General features: G+C 42.7%; 1 protein-coding gene across 2 annotated transcripts in view; it reads left to right on the forward strand.

Annotated features, from left to right (window-relative positions):
* The window catches only part of CLSPN (claspin), a 37,490-nt gene extending 22,797 nt beyond the window's left edge, over positions 1–14,693 (forward strand). For both annotated transcript variants that reach the window (XM_082362651.1, XM_082362652.1), the window contains exons 10-25: positions 449–687; positions 1,629–1,807; positions 1,909–1,973; positions 2,887–3,086; positions 3,692–3,846; positions 5,171–5,397; positions 5,976–6,087; positions 7,398–7,473; positions 7,693–7,796; positions 10,691–10,855; positions 10,967–11,088; positions 11,337–11,464; positions 11,789–11,894; positions 12,490–12,572; positions 12,843–13,004; positions 13,318–14,693. In XM_082362651.1, the coding sequence (XP_082218777.1) occupies positions 449–687; positions 1,629–1,807; positions 1,909–1,973; positions 2,887–3,086; positions 3,692–3,846; positions 5,171–5,397; positions 5,976–6,087; positions 7,398–7,473; positions 7,693–7,796; positions 10,691–10,855; positions 10,967–11,088; positions 11,337–11,464; positions 11,789–11,894; positions 12,490–12,572; positions 12,843–13,004; positions 13,318–13,428 (2,234 nt within the window). In that variant the 3' untranslated portion in view covers positions 13,429–14,693. The remainder of the gene's footprint in view (positions 1–448; positions 688–1,628; positions 1,808–1,908; positions 1,974–2,886; positions 3,087–3,691; positions 3,847–5,170; positions 5,398–5,975; positions 6,088–7,397; positions 7,474–7,692; positions 7,797–10,690; positions 10,856–10,966; positions 11,089–11,336; positions 11,465–11,788; positions 11,895–12,489; positions 12,573–12,842; positions 13,005–13,317) is intronic.
* The last annotated feature ends 2,421 nt before the right edge of the window (positions 14,694–17,114 follow it).

The following is a 17,114-nucleotide window of genomic DNA, read 5'->3' on the forward strand; positions in this document are numbered from 1 at the left end:
TTTTTAATTTTATTTACAATATATGTTCATTTTTCTGTGAACTACCAGTTCATATTGTTTGCCCATTTTACTCTTGAGTTGTTTCTCTTTTTCTTTAATGCGGATAAATTTATCAATATTTTCCTTCATGGCTTCTGAACCAGAGACTCTTGAAGGCCCACTCCCCCCCACACATCTTTTATTTTTTTACCCTTTTAAATAATAATTTTATAATCTCTGTAATATATTATCCCAGGGTATAGAACATAATTATGGAAGTTATCTCCTACATTCAATTCATGATACTCTCCATTTGTTAAGGTAACAAAAGCCTAGACTCCTAAGGTCTCTGATTTTCCTTTTGGGATGTGTCTAGAACACCTCTGGAGTTGCCTAAAGTGGACACTTGTGTTGTTGTAGTGTGTAGTTGGTCATTACGTCTAAAGCATCTCTTCATATTTCTGTTCAGGGGAAAAGCTTCAGGTGCTGAAAGCTAAGCTGCAAGAAGCAATGAAACTCCGAAGGTCTGAGGAACGCCAAAAGCGCCAAGCATTACTCAAGTTAGATAATGAAGATGGATTTGAAGAAGAGGAGGAGGAGGAAGAAATGACGGATCAGTCCGAGGAAGACGGAGAAGAGGAGGGAGAGGAAGCTTTGGAGGAAGAAGAGGCGAAAGAGGAGGAAGAGGAGGAAGAAGGCAATCAGGAGGTTTCTGGCAATTATGTGATTTCGTTACTAGGTCATGATGAATAAGGAAGAGAGAAAAATCAGATTTGAGCAAGAATATAATGAGCATGTTCAATTGTATAAGAGATTTCAGGGGCAGAGATAAATGTAGCTCATATGTACTTAAATATTAGTGCTTTCAGTCCTTTCAGCACCACGGAACACCTGCAGTTCACAGAGCCATAGCCTTGGCTCCTACCTGTTGGTTTACATATTGCGCTATCATGCTAATATCGAAATGGCTTTGTATTAATAGAGACTTTTATCTTTGTTGTTCATTTAAGTTTCTCTATTGACAATAAAAAGTACTTTTAACCTTGGCCAGGTTGAGGTCTGGAATAAATTCTCAGACAGGCCGAGACCTTCCTGAGTTAATTTCATTCTTTGTTGAGGAAGGTATTTGTAGAAGGGCCTCTTGCCCTTTTTCTATAGTATTGTTTTCCACCTAGATAAGACAGATGATGATAGGATTTTTGGTATTAGAAAAAAGAAATCATCCTTGTTTGAACACTGGAGTTATTTAAAAGAACTGGTTAATGTTTAACCCTGGGTAAAGGAAGAGGAAAGCCGTGGCTGAACTGTGCAGGATGTCATAGTTTGTGGTTGGCTGGAGGTCAGTAGTTGTCCTGCAATCTCAGGCTAACCATGTAACCTCTCATTGACTCAATAACATGATAATCCGGTTCTTTCATGATCTTGTGGCAGTTTGGGGAGGGTAAAGTAACATAAGTATAAAAGAGCTTTAGAAGTGTCAGCGTAAATTGTGTTAATGATAATGGTTAGGCCGAGCTTCCTTCAGGTTTACCTTTTCAGATTTAAGATGTGACTTGTAACTAAGCAGCCATATTTCAGGCTAACAGTGTGTTTGCTTTTAAATTTTTTGACTTGTATTATTCTGTTTTTGGGTTGTGTGATTGGTAAAGATTGCAGAATTCCTTCTCGGTAGTGAAGAAATAGAAACCAAAGATGAGAAAGAAATGGATAAAGAAAACAATGATGGCAATGGTGAAATTGGCAAGTCAGTTGGCCTTCTCTCTGTCCCCAAGCCTCTCTTGTCAGATTCTACCTTCCTTCTATTTAAGGACAACTCTTCCAAGATGGGGTAAGTAATTCTCTCTAAGGAAAGATAAGATTCCCTGGTATTTGCCCCTCTAGTAAGAAGCAGAAACAGATACTCAAACAATTTACCTTCTTATTTTGTAGTTACTCTGCTAGTGAAGAAAAATCAGAAATAGATGAAAACTCAGGCAAAAGACCTAACAAACTAGGTAAGTAGTGACTCTTTCGCAGAACGTGACTTTTCTCTGATCCTCCAGCTTTGACACTTAAGGACTACAATTCCTTAAGGTTCCATTTTTTGGAACCCTAGTGGACTTTTCCCAGTCTTAACTGTGGCAATGACAGGAATTTATGAATTAGAATATTTTTCTTGGTCCAGTTTTTGAAAACTTAAATGCATTTTCTTTACAGTTGACCATGAGCATGTAATAGGTCCTTAATGAGTATGTGTTGATTGAACGAAACATGAAACATTTCTATCATATGTAGATCAAAGGAAGATGTGTAAGTGATTGGATAATGGAGAGAGTGATCATAGGCATTAGGTAGAAAGACAGGAACTTTCAGGTGTCACTTAGCTCACAGTGATAAACCCTGATTATATAATGTTATCTTAGTACCATAATTGACCTTTTTTTAAAAAAAAAATTATTTGTTTTATTTATTTATTTTTGGCTGTGTTGGGTCTTCGTTGCTGTACGCGGGCTTTCTCTAGTTGCGGTGAATGGGGGCTACTCTTCATTGCGGTGCGCGGGCTTCTCATCGCGGTTGCTTCTCTTGTTGCGGAGCACAGGCTCTAGGCACGCGGGCTTCAGTAGTTGTGGCTCGCGGGCTCTAGAGTGCAGGCTCAGTAGTTGTGGCGCACGGGCTTAGTTGCTCCGCGGCATGTGGGGTCTTCCCGGACCGGGGCTCGAACCCGTGTCCCCTGCATTGGCAGGCGGATTCTTAACCACTGCGCCACCAGGGAAGCCCCCGTAATTAACCTTTAATGTAATGTTTTGGAACCTGTAACTTGAGAGGTTTGCCAATGGGTCTTACCTGACAGTTTCATTCTCAACTCTTTTTCCTAAACAAATCTAACTTATTTCTGGAATCATGCACTTAAAAGTTATTTTTCTTTAGATGAAGATGATTCATGCTCATTATTGACAAAGGAGAGCAGCCACAATAGCAGCTTTGAGCTGATAGGCTCCACAATTCCATCCTATCAGCCTTGCAACAGACAAACAGGCCGTGGGGCCAGTCTTTTCCCTACAGCAGGAGGATTCAGATCTCCTTCCCCTGGACTATTTCGAGCCAGTTTGGTCAGCTCAGCTTCTAAGGTAAGATGGCAGTGGTTTTCTAATCTCCTTCCGCTTTTGCTTCCCACATTGCTAAATAAAGTGTGTCCAAGCCAACAACTCCCACCACATTGTGTATGTTTAGTTTAAAAAATCCACCCCTTTGTGTATTTTTATATATATATAAATTTATTTTATTTATTTATTTTTGGCTGCGTTGGGTCTTTGTTGCTGCACGCGGGCTTTCTCTAGTTGTGGGGAACGGGGGCTACTCTTTGTTGCGGTGCATGGGCTCTAGGCGCGCGGGCTTCAGTAGTTGTGGCGCATGGGCTTAGTTGCTCCGCGGCATGTGGGATCTGCCCAGCCCAGAGCTCGAACCCGTATCCCCTGCATTGGCAGGCGGATTCTTAACCACTGCACCACCAAGGAAGTCCCCCGCTTTGTGTATTAAAAACAAGCCTCATCCAAGGTTCTTACTTTCTTGAAGATATTTTTCTTTATGCTCCTCTTGGCTATGCATTGTCCTCCTCAACTGCAATTGCCTGAGAGTAGATTAAATTTTACAAATAGCAACTTCTGTTGTTGTCATGACAGTGAATGACATTTGTAAAATGTTTTGTTTTTGTTTGGTTTTGTTTTGGTGCCAGAGTTCAGGAAAGCTGTCTGAGCCTTCACTTCCCATAGAGGATTCCCAGGATCTGTATAACGCCTCCCCAGAGCCTAAGACACTTTTCCTAGGAGCAGGAGACTTCCAGTTCTGTTTAGAAGATGACACTCAGAGCCAACTGTTGGATGCAGATGGGTAGGTAGTTTTATGTTTCTGTGGGTGGATGGTGCTGGGTACTGCTTAATTTTGTTTAAAAATAAAGTGAGCTTCTGTCGCTCCATCTGTGCTTTCTCTTCTGAGAAAGAGAGGTGAACAGACCATTAGTATTACATTCCGCACGTTTGAACAAAGTCTGTCTAGAAAATTAAAAGTAAATAGCCTTGGGCTTCCCTGGTGGCGCAGTGGTTAAGAATCCGCCTGCCAATGCAGTGGACACGGGTTCTAGCCCTGGTCTGGGAAGATCCCACATACCGTAGAGCAACTAAGCCCGTGCGCACAACTACTGAGCCTGCGCTCTAGACCCCGCGAGCCACAGCTACTGAAGCCCGGGCGCCTAGAGCCTGTGCTCCGCAACAAGAGAAGCCACCGCAATGAGAAGCCCGCACACCGCAATGAAGAGTAGCCCCCGCTCGCCACAACTAGAGAAAGCCCGCGCACAGCAATGAAGACCCAACGCAGCCAAAAATAAATAAATAAATAAATAAATACATTTATTAAAAAGTAAATAGCCTTGCTGGCATTCTGATCCTTCAATTTCTGCATTGTTTGACATGCGTAGCTCTTACAAGGTCATCAGATTTCTCTGCATCCATCCTACTATGTTAGGATTGTTGGATGGGATTGAGAATTGACACTTCTGTGGCACATTACACGGCCATAACACCAAGCCCTACTCTAGCACCATTTGAAGCCAAAAATTATCCTTTACCCTTCACCTTTTTTTTTAGAATTGGCTTTTTTAAAAAAATAAATTTATTTATCTTTTTAATTTTGGCTGCATTGTGTCTTCGTTGCTGTGCATGGGCTTTCTCTAGTTGCGGCAGGTGGGGGCTACTCTTCGTTGTGGTGGCTTCTCTTGTTGCGGAGCACGGGCTCTAGGTGCGTGGGCTTCAGTAGTTGTGGCACATGGCCTCAGTAGTTGTGGCTTGCGGGCTCAGTAGTTGTGGCTCGTGGGCTCTAGAGCACAGGCTCAGTAGTTGTGGTGCACGGGCTTAGTTGCTCCGCAGCACGTGGGATCTTTCTGGACCAGGGCATGAACCTGTGTCCCCTGCATTGGCAGGCAGGTTCTTAACCACTGTGCCACCAGGGAAGTCCCATACCCTTTACCTTTTGAATAGCCTTTATTCTTTCATAAACTTCCCCCTCCCTCTTTAGATTGTCACAGGCTAAAGTGTGACACTCTTGTCTTCTGGTTCAGGATTCAGCTTCTAACTTTGGTACTGGAAATGAGTTCGGGCTTTTCACCCACCACTTTGTTTTTTTCCTAGAAAATTTCTTACACTCTTCATTGGGCTTGTAGGTTCTTAAATGTTAGAAACCACAGGAATCAGTACCAAGCTTTGAAGCCTCGATTGCCATTGGCCAGTATGGATGAGAACGCCATGGACGCCAACATGGATGAGCTGCTGGATTTGTGTACAGGGAAGTTCACATCTCAGGCTGAAAAACCTCTGTCCAGGAAGAGCGACAAGAAAGAGAACATGGAGGAACTTCTGGATCTTTGTTCAGGGAAATTTACTTCTCAGGGTAATTATCCAACAGAGCGTCAGGCTCACCACAGCCAAATATCTTAAGTCAGTGTCCTTGAAAAGAAGCCCCTTACTGTCAGGTGAGAAGTTCACAGAAAACAGAGCTGTGGTAGATTCTTGAGCATAGGTTGAATTCACTGCTTAGCTCCTGACATTTAGAGCTCTTACTTTCTTAGAGTGGTGAAGTATCAACTTAAAACTGCTTTAGCTTTGGCCATATGACTTGTCATTTATGGCTAATATATGTGCAAAGCTTAGAGCAGTGTCTGCTGCATAGAAAATTTCATATAAATGCTAACTTATTACTTCCACCTGCACACCCCTTTCTACCCCTCACACCCCTGCTAGAATGTAAGCTGTTTGGGAGCTGCGATCTTTGTTTTGTTTGCCGCTGTCTCCCTGGCACCTGGCACATAGTAAGCACTAAATAAGGATTTGTTGAATGAATGAATGGTGAGCTCTTTTTGGCAAGCTTACCTTAGAACTGTGTTGAGCCGGCATGTCTTCAGATGGCTGGGGAGAGAGGATAAAGCTGTCATTTCTTGGTGACAAATCTTTTTCTTCATTGTGATGTAGATGTCTCTACTCTGGCTCCATCAGAGTTAAATAAGCAGGAGAAGGAGAGCAGTCTGGGTGATCCAATGGAAGAAGCACTTGCTCTTTGCTCAGGCTCTTTCCCAACAGACAGGTGAGTCTCAGTGATTGGAGGGAACTTGGCAAGTCCGGTGTTCTGATAAAATACTGGGGTAGGTTCTCTGGGCTCAGGAATAAATGGTCATCTTAGGGGCTTCATATCCTGTCTGAGAGTCTTGCGGTCTGTTTGAGTCTCATATTTGCATAGTAAGGAAATTATAATGCTTTCATTTAGTTGGTGGGGAACAGGGTAAAAAAAGGCAAGAAAAAGCACATGAAAGTTCTCAACATCACTAATAATTAAGAAAATGCAGGGGCTTCCCTGGTGGCGCAGTGGTTGAGAATCCACCTGCCAATGCAGGGGACACAGGTTCAAGCCCTGGTCCGGGAAGATCCCTCATGCTGCGGAGCAACTAAGCACATGCGCCACAACTACTGAGCCTGTGCTCTAGAGCCTGTGAGCCACAACTACTGAGCCTGTGTGCTGCGACTACTGGAGCCCGCGCGCCTAGAGCCCGTGCTCCGCAATGAGAAGCCCGCGCACTGCAGCAAAGAGTAGCCCCTGCTCGTCGCAACTAGAGAAAACCTGTGCGCAGCAGCGAAGACCCAACACAGCCAAAAATAAAAATAAATAAAATAAATAAATTTATTTAAAAAAAAAAAAAAGAAAAGAAAATGCAAATCAAAACCATAATAAGGTACTACCTCACACCCAGCAGTTATTCCACTTTTGGGTATATACACAAAAGAAGTGAGAACAGCGTCTGTTATAGATATTTGTACACCCATGTTCATTGCAGCATTATTCGTAATAGTCAAAAGGTGGAAGATCCCAAGTGGATACATACACAGTGGAATAATAGTCAGCATTTAAAAAGGAAGGAAATTCTGATACATGCTACAGCATGGATGAACTGTGAGGAGATTATGCTAAGTGAAGTAAGCTAGTCACAAAAAGACAAATACTGTACGATTCCACTTACATGAGGTACTTAGAGTAGTCAAATTCATAGAGACACAAAGTAGAAGAGTGGTTGCCAGGGACTGTGGGGAGGGAAGAATGGGGAGTTGCTATTGAAAGGGTATAGAGTTTTAGTTTTGTATATGAAAAGAGTTCTGGAGGTTGGTTGCAAACAATGTGAATGTACTTAACACTAATGAACTGTACACTTAAAATGGTTAAGATAGTAAACTATGTTGTGTGTATTTTATCACAATTAAAAAAATTTTTTTAAAGGCAAGATATCTCGTTTCCTGTTTCTTGAAGAGATTGTTGGTGCTATAAAATATTTTCAATTCCTAAGTTGGCTGACTGCTTGTAGTTTGCCTTCAACTTGTTTATTGATTTGTTGATTTGCATTTTAGGGAAGAAGAAGGTGAAGAGGAGGAATTTGGAGACTTTCAGCTTGTCCCAAATGATAATGAATTTGATAGTGATGAGGTGAGTTTGAAGGGGACAGAGTAATCACAACTGAACTCCATGTATTGCTGCTGTGTTTGCTTGTTTTGTAGTTTGAGTTCTTGAGAATTCTGTTTGGCATGTTATCAGAAGCAATTTCCTAGAATGAAATGTTTGGGCAGAAGTTTATAAATTCCTGTCTTAGTTGAGGACACATTTTATTCTGTGTAACTTTGCATGTGATACTATATGATTTTGCAGGATGAACACAGTGACTCTGACAATGAAGACCCGGCCCTAGAAGACCATGAAGATAATGATGAGGAAGACCTCCTGCAGCAATCCGAGAAGTTGAAAAGGCAAATGTAGGTGTTATGTCCCTTCCTTCAGTTGCAAGAAAGTTCTCCTGACAGTTGGGTTGTAGCTTGCTACATTTGCTGGTTCTATTTTTGCTTTTTGTGGTTAACACAGATTGAATAAAATCCATTTACGTGATATCGTGAGTATTCAAAGATGGTCACGTCCTCCTCAAGTGATTTCTATACTAAACATCCCTAGTTCTTCAGCTGTTTCTCACGTGACATTGCTTCCAGACTCTTCACATGTATGGATACTCTCTTTATCTTCAGGTGTGGTCTGACTTCTGCTCTATATAGTGGTACAACCACATCCCTTGTTCTGGTTGCATACTACTTATAAAGTAACCAAAGAGCATAAGAGCTGAGTCACTGTAGATCCTGAGGATCTAGTAGATGACTAAATTCCCCATGTCTTTTTTCCTATGAATTACTGTCATTCCAGGTTTTCCTCATCCTAGTCTCAGGCAAATGACCCCCCTTTATTTTTTTAATATTTTATTGTCGTTTTTTTTTTTTTTATATAGTGATTTTTTTTTTCATTTTTTAAAATTTTTTTGTAAATTTATTTATTTATTTTTGACTGCATTGGGTCTTCGTTGCTGCATGTAGGCTTTCTCTAGTTGCGGCCAGCAGGGGCCACCCCTCATTGTGGTGCACGGGCTTCTCACTGCGGTGGCTTCCCTTGCTGCGGAGCACAGGTTCCAGGCGCACGGGCTCAGCAGTTGTGGCACGTGGGCTCAGTAGTCGTGGTGCACGGGCTCAGTTGCTCCACGGCATGTGGGATCCTCCCCGACCAGGGCTCGAACCCGTGTCCCTGCACTGGCAGGCGGATTCTAAACCACTGCGCCACCAGGGAAGTCCCTTTGTTGTCGTTTTGATCATGAAAGTAAGCCATTTATTTTGGAATATTTCAAAGAATACAGAAAGACATAAATAAAAAGTCATCCAGGAACTTCCCTGGTGGTGCAGTGGTTAAGAATCCACCTGCCAATGCAGGGGACACAGGTTCGATCCCTGGTCCGGGACAATCCCACATGCTGCGGAGCAACTGAGCCTGTGTGCCACAACTACTGAGCCTGTACTCTAGAGCCCGAGAGCCACAACTACTGAGCCCAAGTGCTGCAACTACTGAAGCCCGCATGCCTAGAGCCCGTGCTCTGCAACAAGAGAAGCCACTGCAAAGAGAAGCCCACGCACAACAACAAAGAGTAACCCCTGCTCACCGCAACTAGAGAAAGCCCGCTTGCAGCAACGAAGACCCAAAGCAGCCAAAAAAAAAAAAAAGTCATCCATGTCCACCGTCCAGGATATTTGTGAAAGTGGTGGTGGTGGTTATTATTACCGCATAACTTTTTTTCAGGCATATATTTTTATGTGGTTGAGATCTGTACAATTTTTTTTTTTAATTTATTTATTTTATTTATTTTATTTTTGGCTGTGTTGGGTCTTCTTTGCTGCACATGGGCTTTCTCTAATTGCGGCAAGCGGGGGCTAATTTCGTTGCATTGCGCAGGCTTCTCGTTGTGGTGGCTTCTCTTGTTGCGGAGCACAGGCTCTAGACGCATGGGCTTCAGTAGCATGCTGGCTTCAGTAGTTGTGGCTCGCAGGCTCTAGAGTGCAGGCTCAGTAGTTGTGGCGCACGGGCTTAATTGCTCTGCGGCATGTGGGATCTTCCCGGACCAGGGCTCGAACCCGTGTCCCCTGCATTGGCAGGCAGATTCTTAACCATTGCGCCACCAGGGAAGCCCTGTACAATTTTTTTTGTATGTACAATTTTGTATCTTGCTTTTTTTTCCTGCTTACCATATCTGTAAGCCTTTTTCCTTGATATTGAAGGTTTTATAAAAACCATTTTAATAGGTATTCCACATTTTATTATTTGTGGATGACTTTTGGAATTCAAATATAGGACATCATATTGATCCTTATTAGATTTATTTTGTTGTTTTTAGCCCATCATTCCATTCTATTGAGATCAGTTTGGGCTTCTAATTTGTCACCTGTCAAATTAACTATTCATACAGCTTTGGGCCATCTATAGATTTTTTTTCCTAAGGCAATGGTTCTTAAACCTTACTTAACTATAGAGTCCTTTGTTCAAATGAAATCTTATAAAGAATGGCAGCTAAAAATTGAACTGCTCAAAGAGGGTAGATGGGAAGATTGAGAAGCTTAGTGGCTATTGGCCCCTGAAGGAATTCTTCAGGAACCCTAGGAGTTAGAGGAACTCAGCTTTAAATCAGCCTTCAGAAAGCCATCAAGCTTCTGCCACTCATGACCATAGGTGACAGCACTTTGAACTCAGATGACAGCAGATTTGTTCTCGATGTGAGCTGAAGTCAGAAAAACTAACTTGTAGTGGTTTTGATTACTAGTAACTCTGAGCTTCAGTCATACCTCTAATTTGAGGGTCAAGATTTGGCAGGCTGTAAGAAGACCCCAGTCTATTACCTTTCCATACTATACTATCTCTAGTCTGTCTCCTGAAGCTGGTAAGCTTAAATAGAAGACAAAATAGTTTGAACCTTCTGGCAGGTATGTCCCAAATATATAGAGGAGATTGAGAGTTCTGGCTTTAGAGTCACCAGCCTAGGATGAATCCAGGCTCAGCTGCCTCCCAGCTATGTGACCATTGGTAAGTTGTTTACTCTCTGAGTCTTAGTTCCTTCAACTGAAAATTGAAGGGAATAATAATACCCCTCCCTGAGATAACGCAGTAATGCTCCAAAAGCACAGTTATTGGCACACAGTATATATTAAATAATAGACTTTTAAGTATTATCAAACTGTATTATTATTATTAATTTAATCTTATTGTTATTAGAGATGGCTCTGTGTTCTGCTTTTCTCATTGCTGTGTGTATATTCATTGTTGTATTTTCTAATTTTCAATTTTCCAGGAGATTAAAGAAATACCTGGAGGATGAGGCAGAGGTGTCAGGGAGTGACGTGGGAAGTGAAGATGAGTATGATGGGGAAGAGCTTGATGAATATGAAGAGGATGTAATTGATGAATTACTTCCTTCTGATGAGGAACTGCACAGTCAAATCAAGAAAATACACATGTCAGTATCCCAGCAAGCCCTTCTGAATAATGAATGGGGTATGTCTTAAGGCAGGCCCTATAACCAGCCACAGGGGTCCTGGTTTTGAACACCATATTTCTCCTGTTGTAGGAAAACAATGTTGGATGATGATAAGCGACAGTTACGTTTGTACCAAGAAAGGTACCTTGCTGATGGGGACCTGCACAGTGATGGTCCTGGACGAATGAGGAAATTCCGATGGAAAAACATAGGTATTTTGATTGTTGCCTTTAGAAGCAGATGGTACAAGTTCCATGTTTGTCCAGTTTAAGACAGCAAGAGGAAATCAAAACTATAGCAGGTAGCTGTGGAGGACCTTGCCTTGACCTTTATTTTCTATTAATGGATAGGAAAAGCTTGTGTCAATATATTGTAAATGAAAAGGGTTCACTTGTGTCTGTTGAGACACCCTCTCTTGTGGGGATTGCAGAATGCTAATAGCCTTAACTCTTTGCTTTAGATGATGCTTCCCAGATGGACTTGTTCCACAGAGACTCTGATGATGATCAGACTGAAGAACAGCTTGATGAGACAGAAGCCAGATGGAGGAAGGAGCGAATTGAACGAGAGCAGTGGCTTCGGGACCAGGTAGGAAGCCTGCAAGAAATCTCCTATTCCAACCCTACTTATGAGGGTCACTCCGTCACCCAGCTTGTCATGATAGTCGTCAAAATCTTGGGCAATATATTGCTGTCCCTTTTAATCCTTGAATTTTCTTTTGTGCTTTGAGAAGGTTACCATGGGCAGTTCTAGTCATGTTTTTGTCCAAAATCCTTTTTTTTTTGTCTAAAGCAACAAAGAGTTGCAAAAAAGGAAAACAAATGCTGTCCCAAGTACTCTAGCTTCCAGGCTATACTAATTATTTGGGGGCGCTGTGGGCTTCTGTTAATGCTGTCTGATTTTTGTTTTCAGGCACAGCAGGGGAAAATTGCAGCTGAAGAAGAAGAGGAGATTGGGGAAGATAGTCAGTTTATGATGCTGGCCAAGAAAGTTACAGCCAAAGCTCTGCAGAAGAATGGTGAGCTCTTAGTCCTCCTCAGGGTCTAGCCTCCTGGATTGTTAGTGCTGGAGCCTTAGAGGTGACTCCAGCCTTCAGGGGCTCTTGTAGCTTACTCATGGGCTGGTGTCTAATGTTATCTTAAAGAGGTCCCTCAGATGGGGAGAGACAGTATTCTTTCCATCTTAGACTATTGGGCAGTCGACATTGTGATTGTGAGTATATGTAGCTGGTTTTGCTTTATGTTCTAAGGCAGCTCAGAGGAGTGAATTCTGGCTTCTTTATTCAGTTGCCCAGGATTATATACTTAAGTGTTAGAGCTGGAATTTGAACCCAGATATGCCTAACCCCAGAGCTGAAGCTCTTAAACACTCCTTAACACTCTTACCACTCTTGTTTTTTCTTATTATTACTGTTAATTAGACAATAAGTTCAGCTGAGTTGTCTGTCTTCTCTTAAGCCACTTAACTGTACTTTCAAGTCATGATTATAAAATAATCAGAGCTCCTATGGCTTTAGTTTATCGGTTTAGTTAAAGGCTTGTTAGCTTGTTTAGATTTAAAAGTAATTCTACGCAGCTTTGTCCAGAACAAGCCTCTCTGTCTTTTCTTTTCAGTCAGTCGCACTGTGGTTATTCAAGAATCAGAGTCTTTATTCAGAAATCCTTTTGAAGCCACCAAACCGGGAAGTGACAACCAGGTTGGTTGGGGACCTTGTTAGCCTGATGTCATGATCTTCAGTGTTATAAAGGCCCGGGTCAAGTTAAGGGAATGCTCTTTCATTAGGGGAGGGAGGTGGCTGCAAGAAATGGAAGTAGATGTCAAAGGAGCCTACCATTTCTTTTCTACTTGAGCAGGGTAGGACTGTGTCCCCTCAATACCTGGTGGAGGCAGGGAGGAGCTGACTTCTCATTCTTCCCTTGGCACTTGGAATTTGATACCAGGAATTTGATGACTCTTCTTTCCTCAGCTGAAGATGGGCTCACTGCTAAACCAGCCCAAAGCTGTGCTTCAGAAACTGGCTGCCCTGTCTGACCTCAACCCTAGTGCTCCCCGAAATTCAAGAAACTTTGTCTTCCACACACTTTCTCCTGTCAAGGCTGAGGCAGCAAAGGAATCATCTAAGCCTCGGGTAGGGAATTTGAGAACTGATTTGGTGACTCTCCACAGCAGAGTGAATGAATGAATGAATGAATTGAATTGAATTGAAAATATATATATATATTTCTGGCTTAAAGGCTTAAATGCTGCAGTGTTAATCTTGCACTACCAATAAGGTACAAGGGGATTGCTACCTGCAGTAAGTAATCAGCTTTGAAACTTGCCTGGAAAATTTCTATTTCTTTTTTCTAATGATCCGTGATTTAACTATGAGCTGCTTAAGAGCTAATTGAAGCTAAGTACTTGTATGAAGGTCTTGAGTTGGCTCTTTCTCTGCTCTCTAGGTAAGGAGAAGGGGTCCATCTTTAATGACATCCCCGTTACCTAAGCGCCTCAAAACAGATGATAGCACTTCAGGATCGAAGCAAAGCATCTTCAGATACTTGGAAAGCTAACACCACAAGGGCACCAGCACCTGTGTTGAGACTTCGTTGAGAAGTTTCTGGCAATGAAGGTTGGCATCGATGCTCATGTGGATGATCCCCCCTTCCTTCATAATCAGTGCATTAAGATTGAGGACAGAGATTCCAGTTCTTTCCACTGCATGGCTCTGGACATCTCTCCTAGTATTACTTCCTGGGTTCGCCACTAACTTAATTCTTCAGTGTTTACAACATCAACTTATGGGATACCTGGGTGTCCTCCATTAAATATTTGACATTTTATCCTAGCAGCTTCCTGGGTTGATAACTTTTGGTGAAAGGGGTGGTTGGAGGAAGAAAAAGTGCGGCATGACAGAAAATTACAGACAGCAGTGAACGTCAAAACTGGGATGACTCCTTCACACCCCTATGATCTGCACCATGGTGACCAGGACTCAGTGAAAGAGAGACTTCTTAGAGGACCTAGGAATCGACAGATGGGCTGTTTTATTAGTTTTGCCCCTTCCATTTTCTTTTATGCCTTTTCCCAATGCAGTCTCAAATTTCCAATTAACCTGTGCTTCCTTTATAATAAGGACTCAAACTGGTACCCAAGTCAGAAAGAGCAACTTTTCTGGAGTATGAGGATGAAGATAAAAGGTTACATCCTGTGTCCATCGACATTAGATATTCCATGGGGCAGAGAGCTCTCTCTTAGGACTAAATTTTCTATTTGAAGCACTGTTGCTCAAGGACCTTCCTTCTCATTCTGACTGGAAGAGTTATATATAATCATTATTTATTGCATTAACTGGGTTGAGTACATTGCCCTGAGCAGAGGATAATTTAATACTTCATTACTTATTTTGAGAAAAGATCATCATAGAGTTTCATCAAAATATTGTTAGGATTGCCACCACTCCCAATTTTCCCTGAACTACCATGCGGCTGTCAGAGTTTTAGACAGATTTTTTTTTTTTTCCTCTCAGAACCAAGTGTCACTGCTGCTTTGGAAAAACATTCCATGTAAATGGAATGTTTACTGTCAGGAGCTGGACTTGGGAAGCTGGATGAACTGTGCCAGTTTTTCACTGGCAGATAAGGAATACCAATTTAACTGGTGGAATTAGGATATAGGTTTTCTACAGTTGTTTGTAATATGCAAGATGCTGATTTTGATGGAATTTACATTTGTATATTTGTAATCTTGTAATGGTGAAAATGTATATAAAGATGTTTTAATATGTATGTAGTTTTTCAATAAATCCCAATGCCTTGAAGGCAGGATTTGCTGTCCAGATTGAATGCTCATTCTTAGGTCAGAGCCTGTCTAATATTGAGCATTTTGTTTTCAGGGTATCTGTCTCTCAGGGGAGGCCTCTGGGCCTGGAGTGAGAGGCTGCTGCCATTGTCCCCTCACTGTCTTCTCAACTCTGGTGAATTGATCGCATTAACTAACCAAGTGGTTTGGGTTCAGTGCAGGTGAGGAGAGTTTACATAAATGGTGCCTGTTGTTATAGCCCTTTGATTGGCAGATGTGGGTCCAAGGTGAGCATTATTGCCCCTCCCTTTGAGCTCTCTATAAACAGTGGCCAAGGCTAGGCAGCCCTTTCTAGGCAATAGAGAACTAGGGAGGAGGGCTGGATATTTCTCCCCTTTTGCTTTCCCATATCCTCTTTTGGCAGGGAGAGATGGAGAAGAGTATTAGGATTGACCACTAAGGATAAGAAAATCAGTGCCTGAGAAATCTAGGGAGCAAAGGGTTTCTATTCTAGGCTCCAGAAAGAAAGCACTCTTTGGAGAAAGAAAAGTTGTCTTAAGCTCTGGGTCGCTTTTCCCCATGTCACTGTAGCTGTCAGAAGGCAAGCTAAGCCTTGGTAATAAGATTGAAGTGGAGAGTCGGGACCTGACCATATGACCTGTGCCCAGAGCACTCAGCCTCCAGCTTCAGCTCCATTCTAGTGAAACTGAAGCCCAGGGCCTGTGCTGTGGCTCCTGCTAGGACTCAGCTTCACTAGCTTGGAAATCATCTGCTTGGAGGGATGAGAGCGCCTGAGCCTGGGAGATGAGGGTGCTCAGTGTCAGTCCTTTCACCTCCTCTGTGTTCCACACGCTGGGATAGGGACACGTGGTATTTACTTGATTTAAACAATTCAGTCCACAGCTGCACAAACCATACTAGGGTCTCTTCCATAAAGCATCAGGTTATACTCACCAAAGCGCTGTAGAGACAAGGCACTCAGCTTCCTGTGCAAATTCTCAACTGCCTCTCTACAAACTTTACCCCACTTTGAGAATCTCTAATGGCTCAATGTGAGTGTTTCAGGGTTTTATCTCCCAGAGATAGATCTAATATCTCTTGGGGCTTCCTGTCCCGAGGCTTGTACACCTCAGAATAGGGGAGAGTATTTCTGGGAGGAATATTGTCATGATGCTCTCTGATGGTATCCCTGAAATGGCATTATATCTTCTACTTTTGTGTCCTACTCACTGCCTGGCACATGGTCTGGAATGTGGAATTGCCCAGTAAAAGGTGAATGAAAAATACCAAACCTTTCAGAGCCTCCATTTATATCTATAAAATGAGGATAATCATTCATGCCTGTCTCAGAGTTGCTGTGAGGCTTGTTGGAAGATGTATGTGGATGCATTATGTCGAACACTACTCTGCAAGCATATGGATTTGCCAGTATTACAACTGCATCATGTTTTGGGGACCACTCATCAAAGGCCTGTTGTCTCATAAGCAACTCAAACTTGACATCTTTAAAAATGTGATGTTCCTTCTCTAAAAACCTGCTCTTCCTCCTGTGTTTCCCATTTCAGTAAAAGGTACCTCCACGTACCCAGTCACTCAGGCTGGAAACCCAAAGGACATTCTCGACCCCTCCTTCCTTACTCCCATAATCAAGCAATCTCTAAGTCTTATATCTACTTCCAGATTGCATCTTGAATCACCTCTATAGCCGATGCCCTAATCCAGGATTCCATAATTTCTTGCCAGGGTGTTGGCAGTAGCCTCCTGATCTCCCCACTCCTATTTTTGCTTCCTTTCCATCCAATCTGTGCACAGCAGCCAAAGGGTGACATTTGCATAATTAAATCGGAGGATGCCACTCCCTCACTCAAAACCTTTCTGTCTTCCAGTGCACTCAGGATTAAGTTCAAACTACAAGACCCTCCATGATATAGTTGTGCCTCCCAACCTCCTATCATCCACTGTTCTCCATTCACATTACACAAAGCTTCAGAGCCTTCCCCCCCTTTTTTTCAAATGGACTTCTTTCTTTTTTTTTTTAATTTTATTTATTTTTTATTTATTTATCTTTTGGCTGCATCGGGTGTTAGTTGCGGCATGTGGGATCTTTTATTGGGGCATGTGGGCTTCTCTCTAGTTGCGGCACTCAGGCTTCTCTCTAGTTGTGGCGTATGGGATCTTTCATTGCAGCGCTTGGGCTCTTCACTGCAGCACACGGGCTTCTCTCTAGTTGCAGTGCGAGGGCTCTAGAGCACACGGGCTTAGTTGCCCCGCAGCATGTGGGATCTTAGTTCTCCGACCAGGGCTTGAACCCGCATCCCCTGCATTGGAAGGTGGATTCTTAACCACTGGACCACCAGGGAAGTCCTCCCTTCATTTTAGAAGGAACCACAGTCTGGTATTCTTGATGGCTGGTGGGGTAGAGGTGGGGGTGAAGAGGCAGCTCCCAGCTCCAGGCTGG

The sequence above is a fragment of the Balaenoptera borealis genome, assembly GCF_965194805.1.
Source record: "Balaenoptera borealis genome assembly, chromosome: 1".
Taxonomy (NCBI): Eukaryota; Metazoa; Chordata; class Mammalia; order Artiodactyla; family Balaenopteridae; genus Balaenoptera; species Balaenoptera borealis.